The sequence below is a fragment of the Syngnathus scovelli genome, chromosome 4 (assembly GCF_024217435.2).
Source record: "Syngnathus scovelli strain Florida chromosome 4, RoL_Ssco_1.2, whole genome shotgun sequence".
In the NCBI taxonomy this organism is placed as follows: Eukaryota; Metazoa; Chordata; class Actinopteri; order Syngnathiformes; family Syngnathidae; genus Syngnathus; species Syngnathus scovelli.
This window is the reverse complement of record NC_090850.1, coordinates 21311779-21328388: the sequence shown is the minus strand read 5'-3', so window position 1 is coordinate 21328388 and position 16610 is coordinate 21311779. Positions and strand designations below refer to the sequence as shown.

Sequence of the window (16610 nt, the reverse complement as noted above, 5' to 3'; positions counted from 1 at the left end):
CCTAAATCAATTGAAGAAAAGAGCTGGGGGAGGTGTGGGGTTGTACAATCAGACCAGACTGCAGTTTTCAGGCTGAAGCAGAAAGCACACAAACTTCTAAAGTCACAGTCAATACATTTTATTATTCACATTGAATAGCTGCGGCGTTCGCAAAACCAAATAAATTACACGTATAATTAAAAAAGAAAGTGCAAATCCCAAACCACATAAAAAAAAAAAAAATTGGGAACCAACCACTGAATTGGGCCCACAGTAGCTTCAAATAGAAAAGAGCTTGCAGACAGATTAGATTTAAATGACTTAAAGACAAAGACTTGGCAAAACAGTTTCAAATAAAACTTGACATTCGAGCAAAAAAATGGAATGAAATTGCACAGTAACACCGTGAATGCTCCGACAGCGGCCATTTTGTTAAACTGGCTAACAACGTGGCAAACATGAGTTATTTCGGAACACGGCCATTTTCCAGCTAATAAAATTAGCCGCAATTTTTTTTTTTTAAAATGGAAAAATGACTCGCTTCTTTTGGCCTTTTCAGAGTGAAAGCGGAAGATAAAAGTGGACAGGTAAAGTCAGGTGGGGCAGAAACAGGTGAAGTGGGGACAGCTATCAAGTTAGCGGCATAGTAGGTAACGTGCATGTGAAATGGTGCAAGTGACAGCAGGTAAAAGACGATGGCCGCTCACATGGCATCAAAATGGAAGCGGTGGGCTTCCTGCCTCTTCTCCCGGTCGTCTGCTTTCTGAGGCACACAAAAAAAAAATCAGGAGGGCATAACAGGACGCTATTAGGTCACAATCAAAGACCCCCCCCCGTCCCCTGACTCCCTGCCGCAATCCACCCACACCTGCCACTCATCCCTTTCACACGACAAGCTCGGAATATTCATCTCGGCCAAAAAAGGTTTTCGCCGACAGCAGCGATTCCTCACAGCACCGTCGAGTTCCTTTGAAGTGACAGCTGACGTCTTATTGAAACGGTGCACGCGGCTTTTTTGTCCTTGTGTTTTTATAAGTTTTAATAAGATGTCGTGATGTTGACTCCTTCCATCCAAAAGATAATAAATAATTTGTCAGTCTGTCAACAGTTTTTTTTTTCCTCCTGCAAATCAATAGTTGATTCATCCTGTCAGGTATTGATTGGTAGTCCTGCCTCTTTTATTTATTTATTTATTTATTTATTTTTCTTGCAGAGGTAAAAATGAAAAGCTCGGCTGTTCTCGGCTTTGGCAAGGCACTCCGCCATCGACGCAGACGCTCTAATCGGGCATCTGGGGGACGGCATCCGTCATCCGGGACCCGTGAATCATCATTAAGCAGCGGCGTATTGATTTGTGTCCATCCGACGTTTTTAATGACGCCGTCGTGTCTGATGTGGATTAATTAAGTCGGACGCTGCGCCTCAGGTGGGAAGACGCTTTGGAGTGATCGATCGGCCTCCTTAAATATTCTCGAGCTTTGCTCCGTATGGATGTTTGCGGCGTAAAGTTAGCTTCTTCACGCCTGTCCTCTACTTGACTTTGTTGTTAGAAGAGTAAATATCAGCAAGTCAACACAAGCGGCCAAATGCTAAATGCCAGTCAGCCTTTCTGGTGCTGACCTTAAGTTACGGCTAAAAGGCAATTGTGTTTTGAAAATGCGCCACTGTTGAGCATGAGTAGACTCACCAAAAAGTTTCAAGAGGCCATGTCTAAAAAAAAACCTGATTTTTTTGCCATTTTGGTTCAAAGCAGCCATTTTAGGGGCCATATTGGGCAATTTCAGGGGTCCATGAAAATTGTGTTCTTAAAATTTTATCCATTTTGCATTCTCGTGATATTAGAATATAAATCACAAAAATCTCAGGGTCACATTTGTACACATACACACACGCACAGTCGCACACGTGTACATAAAACACACACACGGCAGATGGCCGGGCAAGGATGCCAGCGCCGAGCGAGCTCAGCAGTCGGCGTTCACGCTGCGCGTCGCAAAGAAGGAAAAAAAATAAATGTAAGCAAAAAAAAGTTCTCTCATATGTGGGAGTGTGACTGTCATGGTGTGAGCAGAAAAGACGGGAAAATAAGTGGCGGCCGAGGCTCCCCGGAGGATGTATTTATGTGACTAATGAAAGAGCAGATCCGCTGAGCTGAAAGCGGAGAAGACGCCAATAAATTAGTCCTTCCGGATCTTCCAGAGGGATATTAGCTTTGTGCGTGTGTGTGTTTGTGTGTTTGTGTGTGTGCGTCCGACCTTCTCCTGCCAGTGGAGGATGCCGATAATGACGAGGATGAAGACGCAGACGCCGATGAGGGCGATGGCGGTCAGTAGCACGCTGTTACTGGGTGTCAGGTAGAGTTTGGCGCTCCAGCTGAAGACGAAGAGAGAAATCATTTTTGATTGGTTAGCCTCATTTGAAAGTTGGCGTACCAAAATAACTCGTCAGTGGGGGGGTTAAAAAAAAAAATCAAAACTTGTCAGTAGGGGTTAAAAAAAAAAAGTATACCATGCTGTGTGATAAGATTGAGACATTATCAATGATATTAATGCGGTATCACAGATTTGATTGATAAATATTGCAATAATATTATCGCGCCATATCACCAAAAGGATTGAGTGACATCATAGATTATCATGAAATGATGTAATCGGGGAAAACAAATTGCAGTGATATCAATTATTATATAATATCGCGATACGAGTGAAGGTGCCGGAAAAGATTGTGAAAATATTGTCACATTAAGAAAGCATCTGCTGCTGGTACATCATTAAGGTATGCCGTTTGTGGTATCCATGTTGTGTGTGCGCTTGGAAGCCGCCATCTGTATCGCCGATTGTGACACACCATGAGATCACATTTTGCGTGTGTGTGTTCGTGTGTTTACACAACACCAGGAAATCTGTGCCGCGAACTTAAGTGTGTTGTCGCTTAGAGATGAGGAGCTGCCGCTAAGCCAACGGTGTCCATGGCAACGTGCATGGGAGTGTGTGTGTGTGTGTGTGTGTGTGTGTGTGTGTGTACCTGCTGGGTTGATTGTGGGGGTAGGGGATGACAATGAGCTGCGAGTTGGGGATGATAGCAGTCCACTCCTGCTTCCTGAACTCCTGCGAGGACACACAACCGATCATTTCTCGTATCGTGATACTGTCAACGGCGTCGGGAAAGATTGTGAGTTATAAATAGAAATAAAATACGATGATTAGCCTGCAGCTAAATGTTCAACACCGTTTGGAATTTTCTCCCGTTTTTAAAGTCAAGTTTCCTGCCTTGGGGCAAAAACATCCTGTTAAGATAGCTGACATTAAGACCTCACACTTTGAAAAAATGTAAGAGAAAGTTGGAAAATACAATTAGGAATTCGATTATTCGGCAAAATTGCGGCATCGTTACTGGAAAAAAAAATTGAATTGGGCTTTTAATGTTTCAAGTTGCGGCCTAAAATCAAGGCTGGGGTTTATAAGTGTTGTTTCAAAGTCTGTTCTTTGTGCTGACAAAGAAAATTAAATCATTAAAATTGATTTTGCACAAAACCATGATGTAATAGAAACAGACAGACAACATAAGAATACTTCCAGCCAGGCATACAATCTTTGTTCTCTGCAGCCTTGCTGTGACCTTCATCTTTTTGAGCTTTCATCAAATCTGTGCGGGTTATCTGTATGCTCGGACCGCGCTGTCCCCATCGAAGGCCGAGGTGGACAGAAAAGAAGCTGCACATGTGCCTCCCGGGCAAGTGGAATAAGATAAATGCACGTGGAGTATATTAAGTGTTATATTTGAGTGAAACCTACGATTTTATAAAGGATTATGAAAGAAATTAAAATAGTTTTTTATCACGACACACACCTTCACAACAGGAAAGAGCAAAGTTGGACTCACCACTTCTCCAGGCCGGCGCGGGATGCCGACTACTAAGTGGTCCAGGAAGTTGGCGCTGCGTCCAAGGCCCAGCACAGTGTAAGGTAGCTGCAAGGAGAAATGCGCTGATTGGCTCAACTGACCCGCTGCAAGAAGAAGAAGAAAACTCAGAGTTATTAAAAATATCATATAAAAAATAAACATCACATTTTCTTCTCTAAGATGAATACAATCGTGAAGAAACCTGAGAAAAGCAGCGATTGGAAATGTGAAAAAAGCCCAAATCTGAGATTTTGATTATAAATAAACGCATTGAAAAAGAAAGTGAAAAAAAAAAATGAACCAAAAATAATAAAACTTTATTATTGTAGAGGCATATTTCTTTGGTGCGACTCTTCTAATCGAATCGGAGGCAGTGGAAGTGCCAAATGCTTGTCTCACGCACATATCTAGAAGATGGATGGAGAAATAAAAAAAACAGCCTTGTTATGGACTCTTAAACATTACGGTCTCAATGGCTACTTAAATGAAATTAAACATCGAATGCAAATATTCTTTTATGAGCGTTGGCCAATATAAATCTATTACCACTCAGGTCTTCCTTGCCCCCCCCCCCCACACCTTCTACCCCTCCAATACAGCTGCTGAGTCTCGCCCACGTCGCCCAACTCTTCCAAGTGCAGCCGACATAAATCAACCTCCCTACGTGGTAAACAAAGATGGGAGGAGAGAGAGCAAACCCGAGCGAGGAAGCCTGGAGGCAGCCAGTGATCAGAAGTAATGTGGATAGACTGCACATTGCAAAGCTCTGCCTCCGCCTCGCTTAAACCTCGACATTGGCCGCTTCCTTTCAGATTGAGGAACCTCTGGAGGGTCAGGTCACACAAAAGCACATAAAAAAAACAAACAAAAAAAACAACACTTGAGCTCTCTGAGGGTAAAACCATTAAGCTAAGCTGCTACACGATGCATAAGCAGGTTTTTTTTTTTCTTGGGCTTTGATTTTTGAGGGTCTGAATCATGTGTTGCGGAATGTTTTAATTAAGATGTGCCATCTAATTTAATTTTTTAAAATTTATTTTATTTATTTTTATTAGATTTGTTATTTTATTCATTTTTTTATTAGGTATTTTATTTTATCGTGTTGCTAACAATTTTGAAATTGTAAAGTAAAGCTAAATTTTTAAAGTTTGAGATTTCCTGACTGCATGACCTTTGACGACACACAAAACTTTTGAGAAAACCCTTGTGATGGTGCAAAAAAAGGTGCAACTACCTTGTTGGCCCTTGCACCGGCTCTGAAGTGTCCAATGCCATTTATTTGGGCTTTTTTTTTTTTTTTAGCTGCTTCATGTTGGCGTGTGTGTTGATGAAGCAAGGCTCGAGGCTGGCTTTGGAGTCTGATGTGTGTGTTTGTGTGTGTCTATTGGCTGAAAGAACACAGGAAATGCGGCGATGGCTGGGGGAAAGCCATCTCACAACATGAGGATGCTGGCATGTGTGTTTTTTATGTGTGTTACATCCCAAAAGCCAAGTCTGCAAGGACTTAGCAGGGAATTCCAGCCAGCACACAAGTCAACAATGGATCTTTTCCATTTGTCTGTGCCTTTTCAGCATTTCTCGTATATTAATCCCAAGTTGTCTCGCACGTACTTGAGAGGAAATGTTTCCCGAAGCTTACTGGGTCGACCGAAAACATCAAATTAATGACGAGGAGCCGCATCCTTAAGGAGTGTGTGGTTTTAAACGAGCTCGTAGCATGACTTGGAGAAGTAGAACATGAGCTTATTTATGTATGCTGACGGAAGAAATGTACAAGGTGTGATTGAGATGTTCCAAGAATGGTGTCACGAAGGATTTTGTGCAGCGTCTAGACGGAGAATGGGGTGTTTCATGAAGGAAAGACAATGTGTGACTTCAAAATGTTTGTTTCCTGAGTAAATGCAATGCCCCGTGCCGGTCGCTATAGAAACCGTTGCGATAAAAGAAGAAATTTGCAGAGGATGAGGAGAAAGGGGGAGGCGGAGCCTCCGGGGACTACTCTTGGTGTGGTGTAAACATTCTGAAACTGTTTGAGCCAATGTGTACGACTAAGGACACCACTGTTGGAAAAAAAACCATTTAAAATAATTTCTGTTGACCTACAATTTAAAAGTAATGCCTGATTTTCATTGGCTAGTTTCCCTAAAATTCTCATTTAATATTATTTTAGTCGGAATGGAGTTCCGCGGCCAGTGTGGGCTTTACGACCTTCAGCAACCTCAAACAAACAAAAAAACCCAACTCCTCTGGACATCATGAGACAATAAAGGTGGCGAGTGGTGTTGTAGTGATTTATGGTGTCCATAAAATGGCGGCGCGGACGCATGAATGGGGCCTACGAGATTACAGGGGCACGTATGAAAGTGACGAGACGAGACAGGTATGAGTTAAGAGGAGGGCGCCTCGACATCATGAAGGACATAAAAACAAGGACAAGAGACCCTGATCAATAACAACTTTTCAATTTTCTCTCTGTCTGTTTTTCTTTCTCTGGAGGTCAACATGTTTCTTATTTTCATTCCTTTCGATCTTTTTTCATTCAATCACTTCATTGTCAGTTGAACTCAGTCCGTGAACTTAACTTTGGCTTTTTGCTCAAGCTAGCCTTCAAGTTACCTGGAATCTTTCTAAATAGTAAGACGCCATCCATATGCATACGGACGACTACCGTTTCATTTCCAAAAGGTCACGTATGCATAAGGAATGAGCCGAGAGAGACTGTGTGCTGTGATTTTTTGTGAGTTACTAATCCCAGAAGTCATTAGGCTAATTGGACTGAGTAACGAAAGCTCAACATTGATTCTCTTTCCCACGAGAACACTTGTCTCCATCAGAGTTTTGCTAAAAACCAAACCGGCATTTTCCTTCTGGTTTTTAGAAGATGTCTGTCAAGCTAAAATCCAGTCCCATAATATGACATCAAAAAATCAAACGGCAAGAAACCAAACCAGACAATTCCAATGTGTCCAAAAAAAAAAAAAATGGCGGTTCACAAGGTACGACTAACTTGACGAAAAAAATCTACATCTGGGTGTGCAGGCAAGCATTCATCACTGCAAGCTTCACCATCTCAGCGGGAAGCCGGTGATGAGTGTGCTGTTTGCCACGCTCATCCATCCTACCTGCTTTGCATGTTAGCACGCAGATGCTCACCCCCCAAGTGAAAACACACTCGTAGTGGATTCGCACGAGGATGACCTGCTCCAGGTGATCATCAGCCTTGCTCTTTGCTTTCCATCATAGAAGCAAAGGCCAATGAAGTTCACAACATGACCTCACGCAGCGACTGTTCATCTTTTACACTCCCTCGAGCGACAAACTACAAAATAAACACACTTGAAATCGCCACACGCGAACCAACACATTTGGTGTGCGCACACACACACACAAACACACGAGTAGCGGTTCCCTGGCAGCATTTTGCTGCTGTTAAATGAGGAGTCGGGGGAATAGTGCTGGCGAAGCCGTGGGCTAGTCAGCTTCTCCTTCCCCCGTGTGCACTCCAGTGGAAACGCAGCAAAAAAAAAAATAGAGGCTGAATTACAAGAAGCCAGACAGCAATCATCCGGAATGTTCTAATGCTAAATAGTTTGGCGTTCTGCTTCAGATGCGACAGAGACAGATAAGATTGTTGCTTTTTTAGAAACAAATTGGCCATTTCACTTTACAAGAGATCAAAAAAAGTCCATTACTAAAATATTTTTTAGTCTACCGTCGCTGTATTTTTTTATTTGTACTGTTGATGTTACCACAACAAATATCAGTACTAATAATATGGAATGGCAGTGTCGGCTTTAAAAGCACACTTCGGCAGTGACTCTAATAGCTAAACCAACCATCTGTATGTCAAAAAGGAAACACAACAACAGCAGCAGCGGCGACAACACACGAGCTATATTTATCGTTGACCCCGCCGGCTTGCCGGCGTAGTGCAATGTCAGTTTACTCCAGCTAACGTCCCGTCTCATCATACGTACATCCTGTCATTATGTCTTGGGCGCTTTTAAAAATGTGGCTTCTTGTGACAGCGGGTCAGCGCGCAGGTTACATCATAGTTTAAAAGACGATGGCTGACGTGGTTCGTGGAAGTTGGTGAGGAAACAAGGCGGGGAAATGGTTTGTTCTCCTGTTTTTCCCTGTTCATGCAATGTGAAGGTGCTGTTCTGAATGAGGACGACTTTGAGGAATGAGGAAAATAGAATGATAATAATGATAAAGAGAGACTTTGGAGGAGGGTCGAAACAATGTTTCCAACATAGCGCGGTGGGGAGTAAAAAAAATATTTTATCACGCCATCGCTGCCTGCAGGATGCTAATGTGACTGATGGAAGTGAAATCCAGAGAAGACAAGAACTGGGTAATTTTTCTTCTACCTGTTTTGAGTATTGAATAAACTGCAGGGGTTTGAAAAAAAATCGTCCTTATAAGCGGAGAGTGTCCTCTCAAGACACAAATACAATGGTGAAAGTTCAATGAGTTTAACTCGAATCAGTGAGCCGATAAAAGAGAATTGAATCTGCTAACTTGAGTCAAATGATTCGATACAACCAAATCACCTTAGTCCAAGGTGAATCCACTAAGTCAAGTTAAAAGTTAGTCCCTCCAGCTGAAAATTACTGACCTGAGGCGTTCTTCAGGTAACCGTTGGAGTCCACCGTGGTGTACATAACGTACGGGCCCGGCTGGTTGACGCCGAACGGCTGCGAGCGGAAAACAAAGAACAACAGAAGGGTTTTATACGTGATGATTCAGCAAAATCTTGTCAAAAGAGGAGGAGGTGTGACTAAGAGGAAAAGAAAAAAAAAAGACGTAGGAGGTGATGGATGGTGGCAACGAGGGGCACAAATAGCCGCCGGCAGGCCGCCTGCCACGTTGACGATTGGACTGACAGGGAAAGCAAAACAAATGCCGTGAGAAGCGGCGGCGTGCTTGGCAAGTGGAAAGCTAGCTGGCGGCTAGCGTGAAAAAGATGAGAAATCATCACAGGAATCATTTGTTATAGCAGTCGGTGGTTAGCTGGTGGGTAGTTAGCGGCTAGCATGGAAAGCTAACATAGCTTATTTACACGGCAGAAAGACAACAGTCATTTTATTCATTTAACAAAATTTGATATACGTATGAGTGAAATAATTGAATTAAAACTATTAAGTCAAGGTAAAGGTGTACTTTTAGCAGTTATAACAAGGCCAGTACTTAAGATAAAACAAGGCCAGCGCACTTAAGACAAAACAAGCAGTCTTGGGGGAAAAAACCCAAAAGCATTTCTTTGAAAGTTTCGACACAATGGGGATACTCGGTGCTATTTCCGTGCGTGAGTGTGTTTCTCTCGGGAAAAATAACGTGTGTTTACCCATAAACAGCAAAACTGGCCCACTGTTTCAAGTTAAGGGTGAGAACCGATAGCTACACAGGTGGTGAGCTCGTGGGAAGCCAAACATAACTTTTGGATTATGGCCCGACAATTAAACCTTGCCGTTATAACACCACAAGTTTGAGTTATTAAGAAGGAGGAGCATTTTGCGCCATTGGGATCCGCACAGCTCAAAGCCTTGTTCTTGACTCAACTCCATGAAGACTCCAAACTCCTCAAAGACTTGGTATTAATTTGGTCTCGCCTCTCCCAAATCTTGGTCTGCAAGTCTTTGACTATACACTTGGAGACCAAGTTAAAGACCTTTAGGAATCTAGACCAAGACTTTGAGGAGTCTAGAGGAAGACCTTGAAGGTGCATGTGTTTCGTTGAATAAGATTCTGCCATGCCACCATACTCGAGATCCCAGACGCACCAAGCAGATGGTAGATTGTTGTCACATGTACTAAACAAACCGCACTTGCCAGAAATGTCCTCAATACTGCTGTCAGCATCTTGGCAGCCTTCCTGACTAGGTTCCTTTCCATCTTTTTTTTTTTTAATCAATTTTGTCCAGTTCTTGGTAACGTCACTGTTGGGTCATATTTTCTCCACCTGATTGACTCTGTTCCACGGTCTATTTACAAGGATGTCATCATGCCGCTTACCTTAACGTTTCCAGGACAGGCGTTGGAGCAGAGGCCGCTGAGCACTGCGGGAAAACAGACGGCACAGGAAAAACATGAAAAAGCAATTTAAAAGGAACACGGTTTCGATAAAGTAACACAAAGCGAAGCGTATATATGTTCATGTACGTGTGATGGGCGGATGTGATGAACATATCGGAGGTGACAAGCACAAATGAAAAGGATTTACTTACACTACGGATTTAATTACATGGCGTATGTGCCTGCTGGTGTGTGCGTGTGACATGAAATCATTCGGAATTGCTAATCAGTCATTAGAGGCGAGGTGACTTTATTAGCATGCTAATGAGGTTCTGTGTCGAGGTCGCTTTGATTGGCGCGACGCAGTCAAGCTAAATGAAGCTCTGCATTCGATTAATCGGGTCTAAAAAAAAAAAGGCACTCCAGTTCATAAAAGGTCTTCTGGATCGCAACGGATGAATCGCTTTAGTCGTTAAAAACCCAACATGAAGTTTTGCGTATGCAATTTAATACATTCTGAAAAATGCCTGTTATAAAATATCTGAAAAAGTGAAGTACTTTGAATATTTTCTCGATGCACGGAATGAATGTACGTGAAACAACAGCTAAAATGCCACCATCATCTTTTGTGTGGGATAAATCACGATAATGGAGGTCATTTTGTCCATTTGGAAGGCGCCTTGAGTGCGCTATGGTGTGCTTTGATGTCTTCAGAGCTTAAAAGCTTCAGAATGCTGTTGATAGAAGTCCACTCTCGGTACTCTCTGCTTCTTTTAAGTAACTCTGGTTTACAGTGTTTTGCGGCTTAGCACTGCCTTTGATCAAAGTTCTAGTCTGTTTTCAGTTGCAATTACCATTAACATATTAATTCATTAGGACTGTGCGTAAAGCCTGACGAAATCCACAGGTCATTTTGGTCCACTCAATTCGACAAAGTCTTGATGTTGACTTGATCTGCGCTCCTCAAAGTCTTGGTTCTTAACTTGGTCTGGACCCCTCAATGTCTTGAGTCTTAACTCAAAACCGAGTATTGTTCTTGACCTAAGTCTCAGACTTGGTCTTAATTTCTTCTTGCCTTCTGAAGGTCTTGGTCTGGTATCTCCCAAGTCTTGGAAGTCTATGGTCTTCAACTTAGCACTTCTAAAATTCTTAGTTTTTGATAATACACATTGAGAACAAGTCAAGACAATGACTTTTTGGAGCCAAGCCCAAGACTTGAGACCAAGTCAAGACTGAAAGGTTAAGGTGTCTAGACCAAGTCTAGAGCTAAACTTTGAAGAGTCGTGACCAAGCGTTTGACATTGAGAAGTCAAAGCCTTTGAAGAGTCAAGAAAAAATTAAAGTTTTTGATGAGTCTTGACAAAGACCAACACATTGAAGAGTCAAAGCAGATCGAAAGACTGAAGACCAAGTCAACGAGTTTATAGAGTATTCAGGCATGACTGACGCCGTGTGCATATCAGCGAGGGAGCTGAAAATCGAGTTCTCCTTTTTTGTCTGCCAGCCTCCTTTTGTTGCACACGCTTCAGTTCAGTCCCAAGCTGACGCATAACAAGCAAGTGCTCCTGGAAATAACTCAATGTGTTCTTGCGCTGAGCACCTCGTCGGCGTCTCCTGTGATCAAATGCATTCTCTGGTCTCGCTCGTGCAGCGCAGCGTCCGTGGCGGGACTCGGCTGACGGCGGGGGAGGGAAAGCTACGAGCGTCGCGGTGGGACTCGGTGGCTCCGTTTCAAGAACGTTAAAGTCACCGTGTCAGGAACAAAAGGCCGATTTTGAAACATAAACCCTATGTGGACGATATTCAGACGGATGAAGTGATGATTGAATTAGCGATTCTTAAATGTACCACGGAAATAAAACCAGATGAGAGGCTGGTGTGATTTATGTAATCATACTAAAATTAGCTCTTGGTCAAAGCGTGCTGTCTAAAATGCGCATCTCTCACTCTCTGTGCGTGTCTTTTTTAACCTCGCCGAGCTTGGCTTTTTTTTTCGGACCTCACCTGCCTGTCGACTGGGCCACGCTGTCAGGTCACATGACATCACAACCATATAAACACACGGCGATTGTGAAGAGCAGAATTTGACAGGGGGGGGCCATGACGTGCTGTGTCAGCGCTAGTGGCTACAAGCTAAGGCACGCACAGGTGCCCACACAAGTAATGCTGAGCAATGTAGCAAATGAGCTTTGAATTTAGTCTAGTCCAGTGATATAGTCGAGTCCAGTCTGGTTTAGTAGTCCAAACAGGTGCAAACTGTTTTAATATTGGAAAAAAAATCTCAAATTTCATTATGCAAGACCATGTCCCGATTTATTTTTTAATTGAATATACTTTCTGGAAACCATGACTTATTTTCTTGACTGTACATCTCTGTCTCTGACCCTGGGACGGATTAGCTTCATCCAAAATGTCTGCCCGACATGAATGACAACTCCTTGTAAACAGTGTTTTTTGATCTACTGTATTATTAGCGTATCAGCTGTCTGTCTTGTCATCGCGCTCGTCCCCCAGATTCAAATCGTTCCCCCGTTGACTGAAGGGCTTCATGTAAACACAGACAGAATGACAACTGTGACGGACATATTGAAGTAAGATGACGAACGGGACGAGGAAGACGTTGGCCAGAGAGGTCAAGATGGGGGCGGGATAAGTGACAAGAGGCAATCGAGACAGAGATGCTCGTAGATGATCTTCAATGCGGCTAATCTAGATGCTAATAAGTAACCAGGAAACTAATCAGATGCTACAGTTCTGCCTGTCACTCTCCTTCCACATCTCAGACTATCCGCCTCCATCGTTCTAATTTGGGAGTTTTAAGACTTTGTGGCATTAATGAGTCGTCGGCTCCATCTGTCCACATTGCCTCCATTTTGTTTGTGTCTTTAAAGTGGCGCGGCACTCTGCTTTGTAGCTCATTTCACAGTCGTTTGACAGTTTTTTGTTGTTGTTGTTGGGCTCGCGGGGGATGCTAGCTGGCGGTCCCCTGACAAAGGCGTCTGGCTCATTATAGGAAATATGGTGACCGGGCAGCCATGACGGAGGAGTAATTAATTCTTAATGATTACAGAAGCTGTTTGACTTTGCGCTAACAAACGGAAAAGGTCTTCGAGTAGTGCCTGCAGGTTGTATTACGAGGAATACCTTGACATGCCTTGTTATACGCAGCCAGGGACATGAGTAGTGCTCAAGTAGCTCACCTCCAAGGTTGTCGAGGAAAAATTAATTATTCATCTCGTTTATTCTTATGCTTTAATATTATTTCCACGTTCCAACCTCGAGGCGCATATACAGTAACTCTGCGTGTGACAGTTTTGACAACACGAATGTTTGTTATGCCACATGTTGCTTCAGTCATTATTTCACTTTGCACTCATTTTTCTCTTTATGATAATTTAATATTAGTTTTATGCGACAACCTTGAGGCTCGCAGATATTTTCCCTTGGAGCGATTTAAAATTTTAAAGTTAGTTCTGAGAGTGATCGTTTAAACGACAGTGTGTTTGTTTTGTCACGTAACTGATTGTTATAAATTAACACACACGATTGATTGGCAGTAATAAAATGGTTTACAAATCTACTACCTACATCGATGATCATGTGACTAATTCCAAGAGTGACTGATTTGACGACAAGTGTGTAATTGTTATACCACATACTGCTAATTATTTTTACTGCATAAAAATGTGATTGTTATGCCACAAACAACTTTTGCTTATTGGCCGATTAATTGGTGAGCGTACTTTTGTTTGTCTGAAAAATCATCTGGTCCAATGAGGTGATTCTCTTTGTACGTTGTCGGGTCAATTTTGAATCACCATGTCAGAGACAGGTTAAGTCCTATGTGTGTGTCCAAGTGTGTGTGTGTGTGTATACACACACGTATATGTGACAGGCTTGGACACAAAGTCGATCCTTGACCGAAAGTTCAATAGTGCTCTCGGGAAGGCTGAGGGACGGCGTCTTACAAAAACAACAATCTGTCTTTCAGAGTGTGTGTGTGTGTGTGTTGGGAAGTGCAGCAGAGCAAAATGTGAGGTGACACAGTGTACAGACTCTGATGCGGAATCAATAATTAGAAATGAGAAGCGAGTATTTGGATGGTTGGTGGGAGCAAAAAAAAACCGTACACCCACGGGAGCTTCTCACGTAAGATCACGGACAAACGAAGGCCGAATCTTTCCAAGTATGTTGAGATGAACAAAAGTGATTTGCTTGGTGGAATCATGTTCTAAAAATACACACGTGCTCAATGTGGCCTGACTGGAGATGTTCTCTTATCACTTTAAGCAGTCCTCCTCTATCTATCCACAGCCATTATTAAAATGGCGGCAGTGTCATCCATCCACGTTGGCGCTGCTGTCTGAGGACAAGTGACATGTCCTTTAGTGTCTCTCAGAGCGGTGTCGCCTGAACGTGAGTGGCCATCATCAGTCACCGCCTGAAAGATCGACGCTGCCATCACATCAAAGTCACTGAATGAGTCATTTTGGCCATTAGGAGTGCTCCTTCAAAGTAAAACGTACTCCTTGAAGAGTTTCCAAAATTGGGTTTCCGTTCCCTCTAGTGGCTGCAAAAATTATCTGAGTAAGGCCATGTGGAATTTTTAAGAATTTAGCTCTCAAAGTCGAGAAAATACATCTTGATTTTTTTTTTTTATGTCTACCAAATTGTAACTACTGAGAAATAAATGAGACCAAATTCTGAAACATTCTGTAAATTCTGAAACATTGTAAATATGGCTGCCTATATTTATCGGGTGGGTGTTAAACAACTTCCCGTCTGGAGTCTCCTGAATACGATGTGCGCTAAAATGTTTTATTTACAAGTATGTGTGTGTGTGTTTTCTTGCAGGCAGAAGATGAGCAACTTACAAACACGCAGACACATCAGCCAACCCTCCCAAAAGACGAGGGAACAACTGTTCGCCAACTGCGCCGCGGAAAAAAAAAAAAAAAAGGATGAACGATGCTCTTTTCCTACTAATGAGCCGCACGGAGTGACAGATTACATCGAGCATGCCTCCTCCCATAACCACCAACCACCCTTCCGTCTTCTCCGGGACTATTTTGGTTCTCCTCACAGGTTTCCAGGTACAGACAATTTGACTTGAAAAAGAAACTGTGAGTGGAATAAAAAGATAAGATAACTAGGGCGGGGGGGGGGGGGGGGGGGTAAGGCTTTTTTCATTGGTGGCTGTCTAGTACAAGTTACAAATTAGAAAATTTGATGAGTCGCAAATGAAGGATCCTAAAATTCCTGTGTATGACACAAACAATACTACAGAACATCTTATTTTTAGGAGAGTGAGACACCAATTCTTCTTTTTAGAAAACAAAGCACGCAGACAACACAGCTTTTGTGTGATTCTGTTTCAAAACAAATTGCATGAACCGCTATCAGAGCACTTAGCATAGCCGCTAAATCGTAAGGCAATTAGACTTCCTACAAACTTGGCGTCATACAAATATTTACAATTATTCTGGCTTTTTAGCCCTAATCAGTGCCGCTCTTTATTTTTTGGACTTTATGTGACTATTGCTGGTGTTCTGCTAATGCTAATGCTAAAGTCAACGAATACTAAAGATGTAGCACCGTTCCAAACACAGAAAATGTAAACGGGATGCAAATGAAATGCATTGTGATGTCCCCCAAAATGCATTTTATCTGAGCGAGAAGAACCGAGCCTTGTGTCTTTCTCGCCTCGCATGAAGACAGCGGCGTTAAGGAGCTCGGGGCTGGGAATCTAAATTACAGACGGCAGATAATAGTCACCACCATCTGTTTGCCACATTGGGGGCAAGGAAAAAAAAAAAAAAAAGAGAAAATAGTTGCTTGCGTTGACTTACTCTAATGAGTCCGGGAGGGGAACAAAGGGAAAAAAAATTGCAAAATGATAAAATATGTAAATTACACCGAGAATCTCTTCACTCTCGCCTCCTGATGACAGAGGGGAGATTTTTTCCTGGGGACAAAGGCGACGAGTGTGTTGTGCGAGGAGTGAGGATGGTGCCAAGAAGGTGACTCACCCATGACTTTCACAAAATAGGCATCGGCTTCAAAGTTGTTCTTCAAGGCGTGGATGACCAGCTCTCGCTTGCCCTCCACCTGATTCACCACCAGCATGTCCAATATGCCCTGCACGACACATATGCATTATATATTTTTTGAAATGAATCAGTCATTGCACTGGCCTAAAAAAAATAAATTAAAGAAATAAAAATAAATAAAAATCGGTATTGGTTGGACCCTGATGTTAAATTTTCTTTGTGCAAATTTCCAAAACTATAACATATTTAAAAAACTTTATCTTAATATTTATTTTAAAAAAATGCCATTTTAATTTTTGTTACGTAGCCTTGAGTGCAGAATTTTGAGAAAAATAAAGTAACCCATGCAATCATCTTATTTTCAAATGGTCTTGCTTCCGATTTTGCATTTGCATTTTTTTTATCATTAATCGTAAACATCAGCAAAGGTGTGCTTGCTACCTGTTAACATATGCGTGTTTGTGAATCCCAGGCAAGCTCAAATATTTATTTTAAGCGGGGCAGCAGCTGCTTTTCCCATCGGAAGACCTTGTAGAGCAGACGGCAACCCTTTTTCTCGCAGGTGTCAATTCACAATCTGATCTTTTCGAAGGCGATTTTTTTTTTTAAGCTAGCGCACAGCTTTTGCGTCGGATCTTATTAGCCTGAAGTGTCTGGCGA

General features: G+C 42.5%; 1 protein-coding gene and 1 long non-coding RNA gene across 2 annotated transcripts in view; one reads left to right on the top strand and one right to left on the bottom strand.

The window, feature by feature from the left end:
- Window positions 1–102: 102 nt before the first annotated feature.
- The window catches only part of itfg1 (integrin alpha FG-GAP repeat containing 1), a 48552-nt gene continuing 32044 nt past the window's right edge, over window positions 103–16610 (bottom strand). Inside the window, exons 12-18 of the mRNA XM_049717107.2 lie at window positions 15930–16038; window positions 9901–9944; window positions 8504–8582; window positions 3862–3986; window positions 3004–3086; window positions 2235–2352; window positions 103–742 (exon numbers count right to left, since the gene is read on the bottom strand). Of these exons, the coding sequence (XP_049573064.1) occupies window positions 683–742; window positions 2235–2352; window positions 3004–3086; window positions 3862–3986; window positions 8504–8582; window positions 9901–9944; window positions 15930–16038 (618 nt within the window). The 3' untranslated portion in view covers window positions 103–682. The remainder of the gene's footprint in view (window positions 743–2234; window positions 2353–3003; window positions 3087–3861; window positions 3987–8503; window positions 8583–9900; window positions 9945–15929; window positions 16039–16610) is intronic.
- On the top strand, window positions 7886–15956 carry LOC125966753 (uncharacterized). Its single transcript, XR_007480527.2, has 3 exons — window positions 7886–8239; window positions 14755–14993; window positions 15851–15956. It is a non-coding gene; the product is annotated as an uncharacterized lncRNA (long non-coding RNA).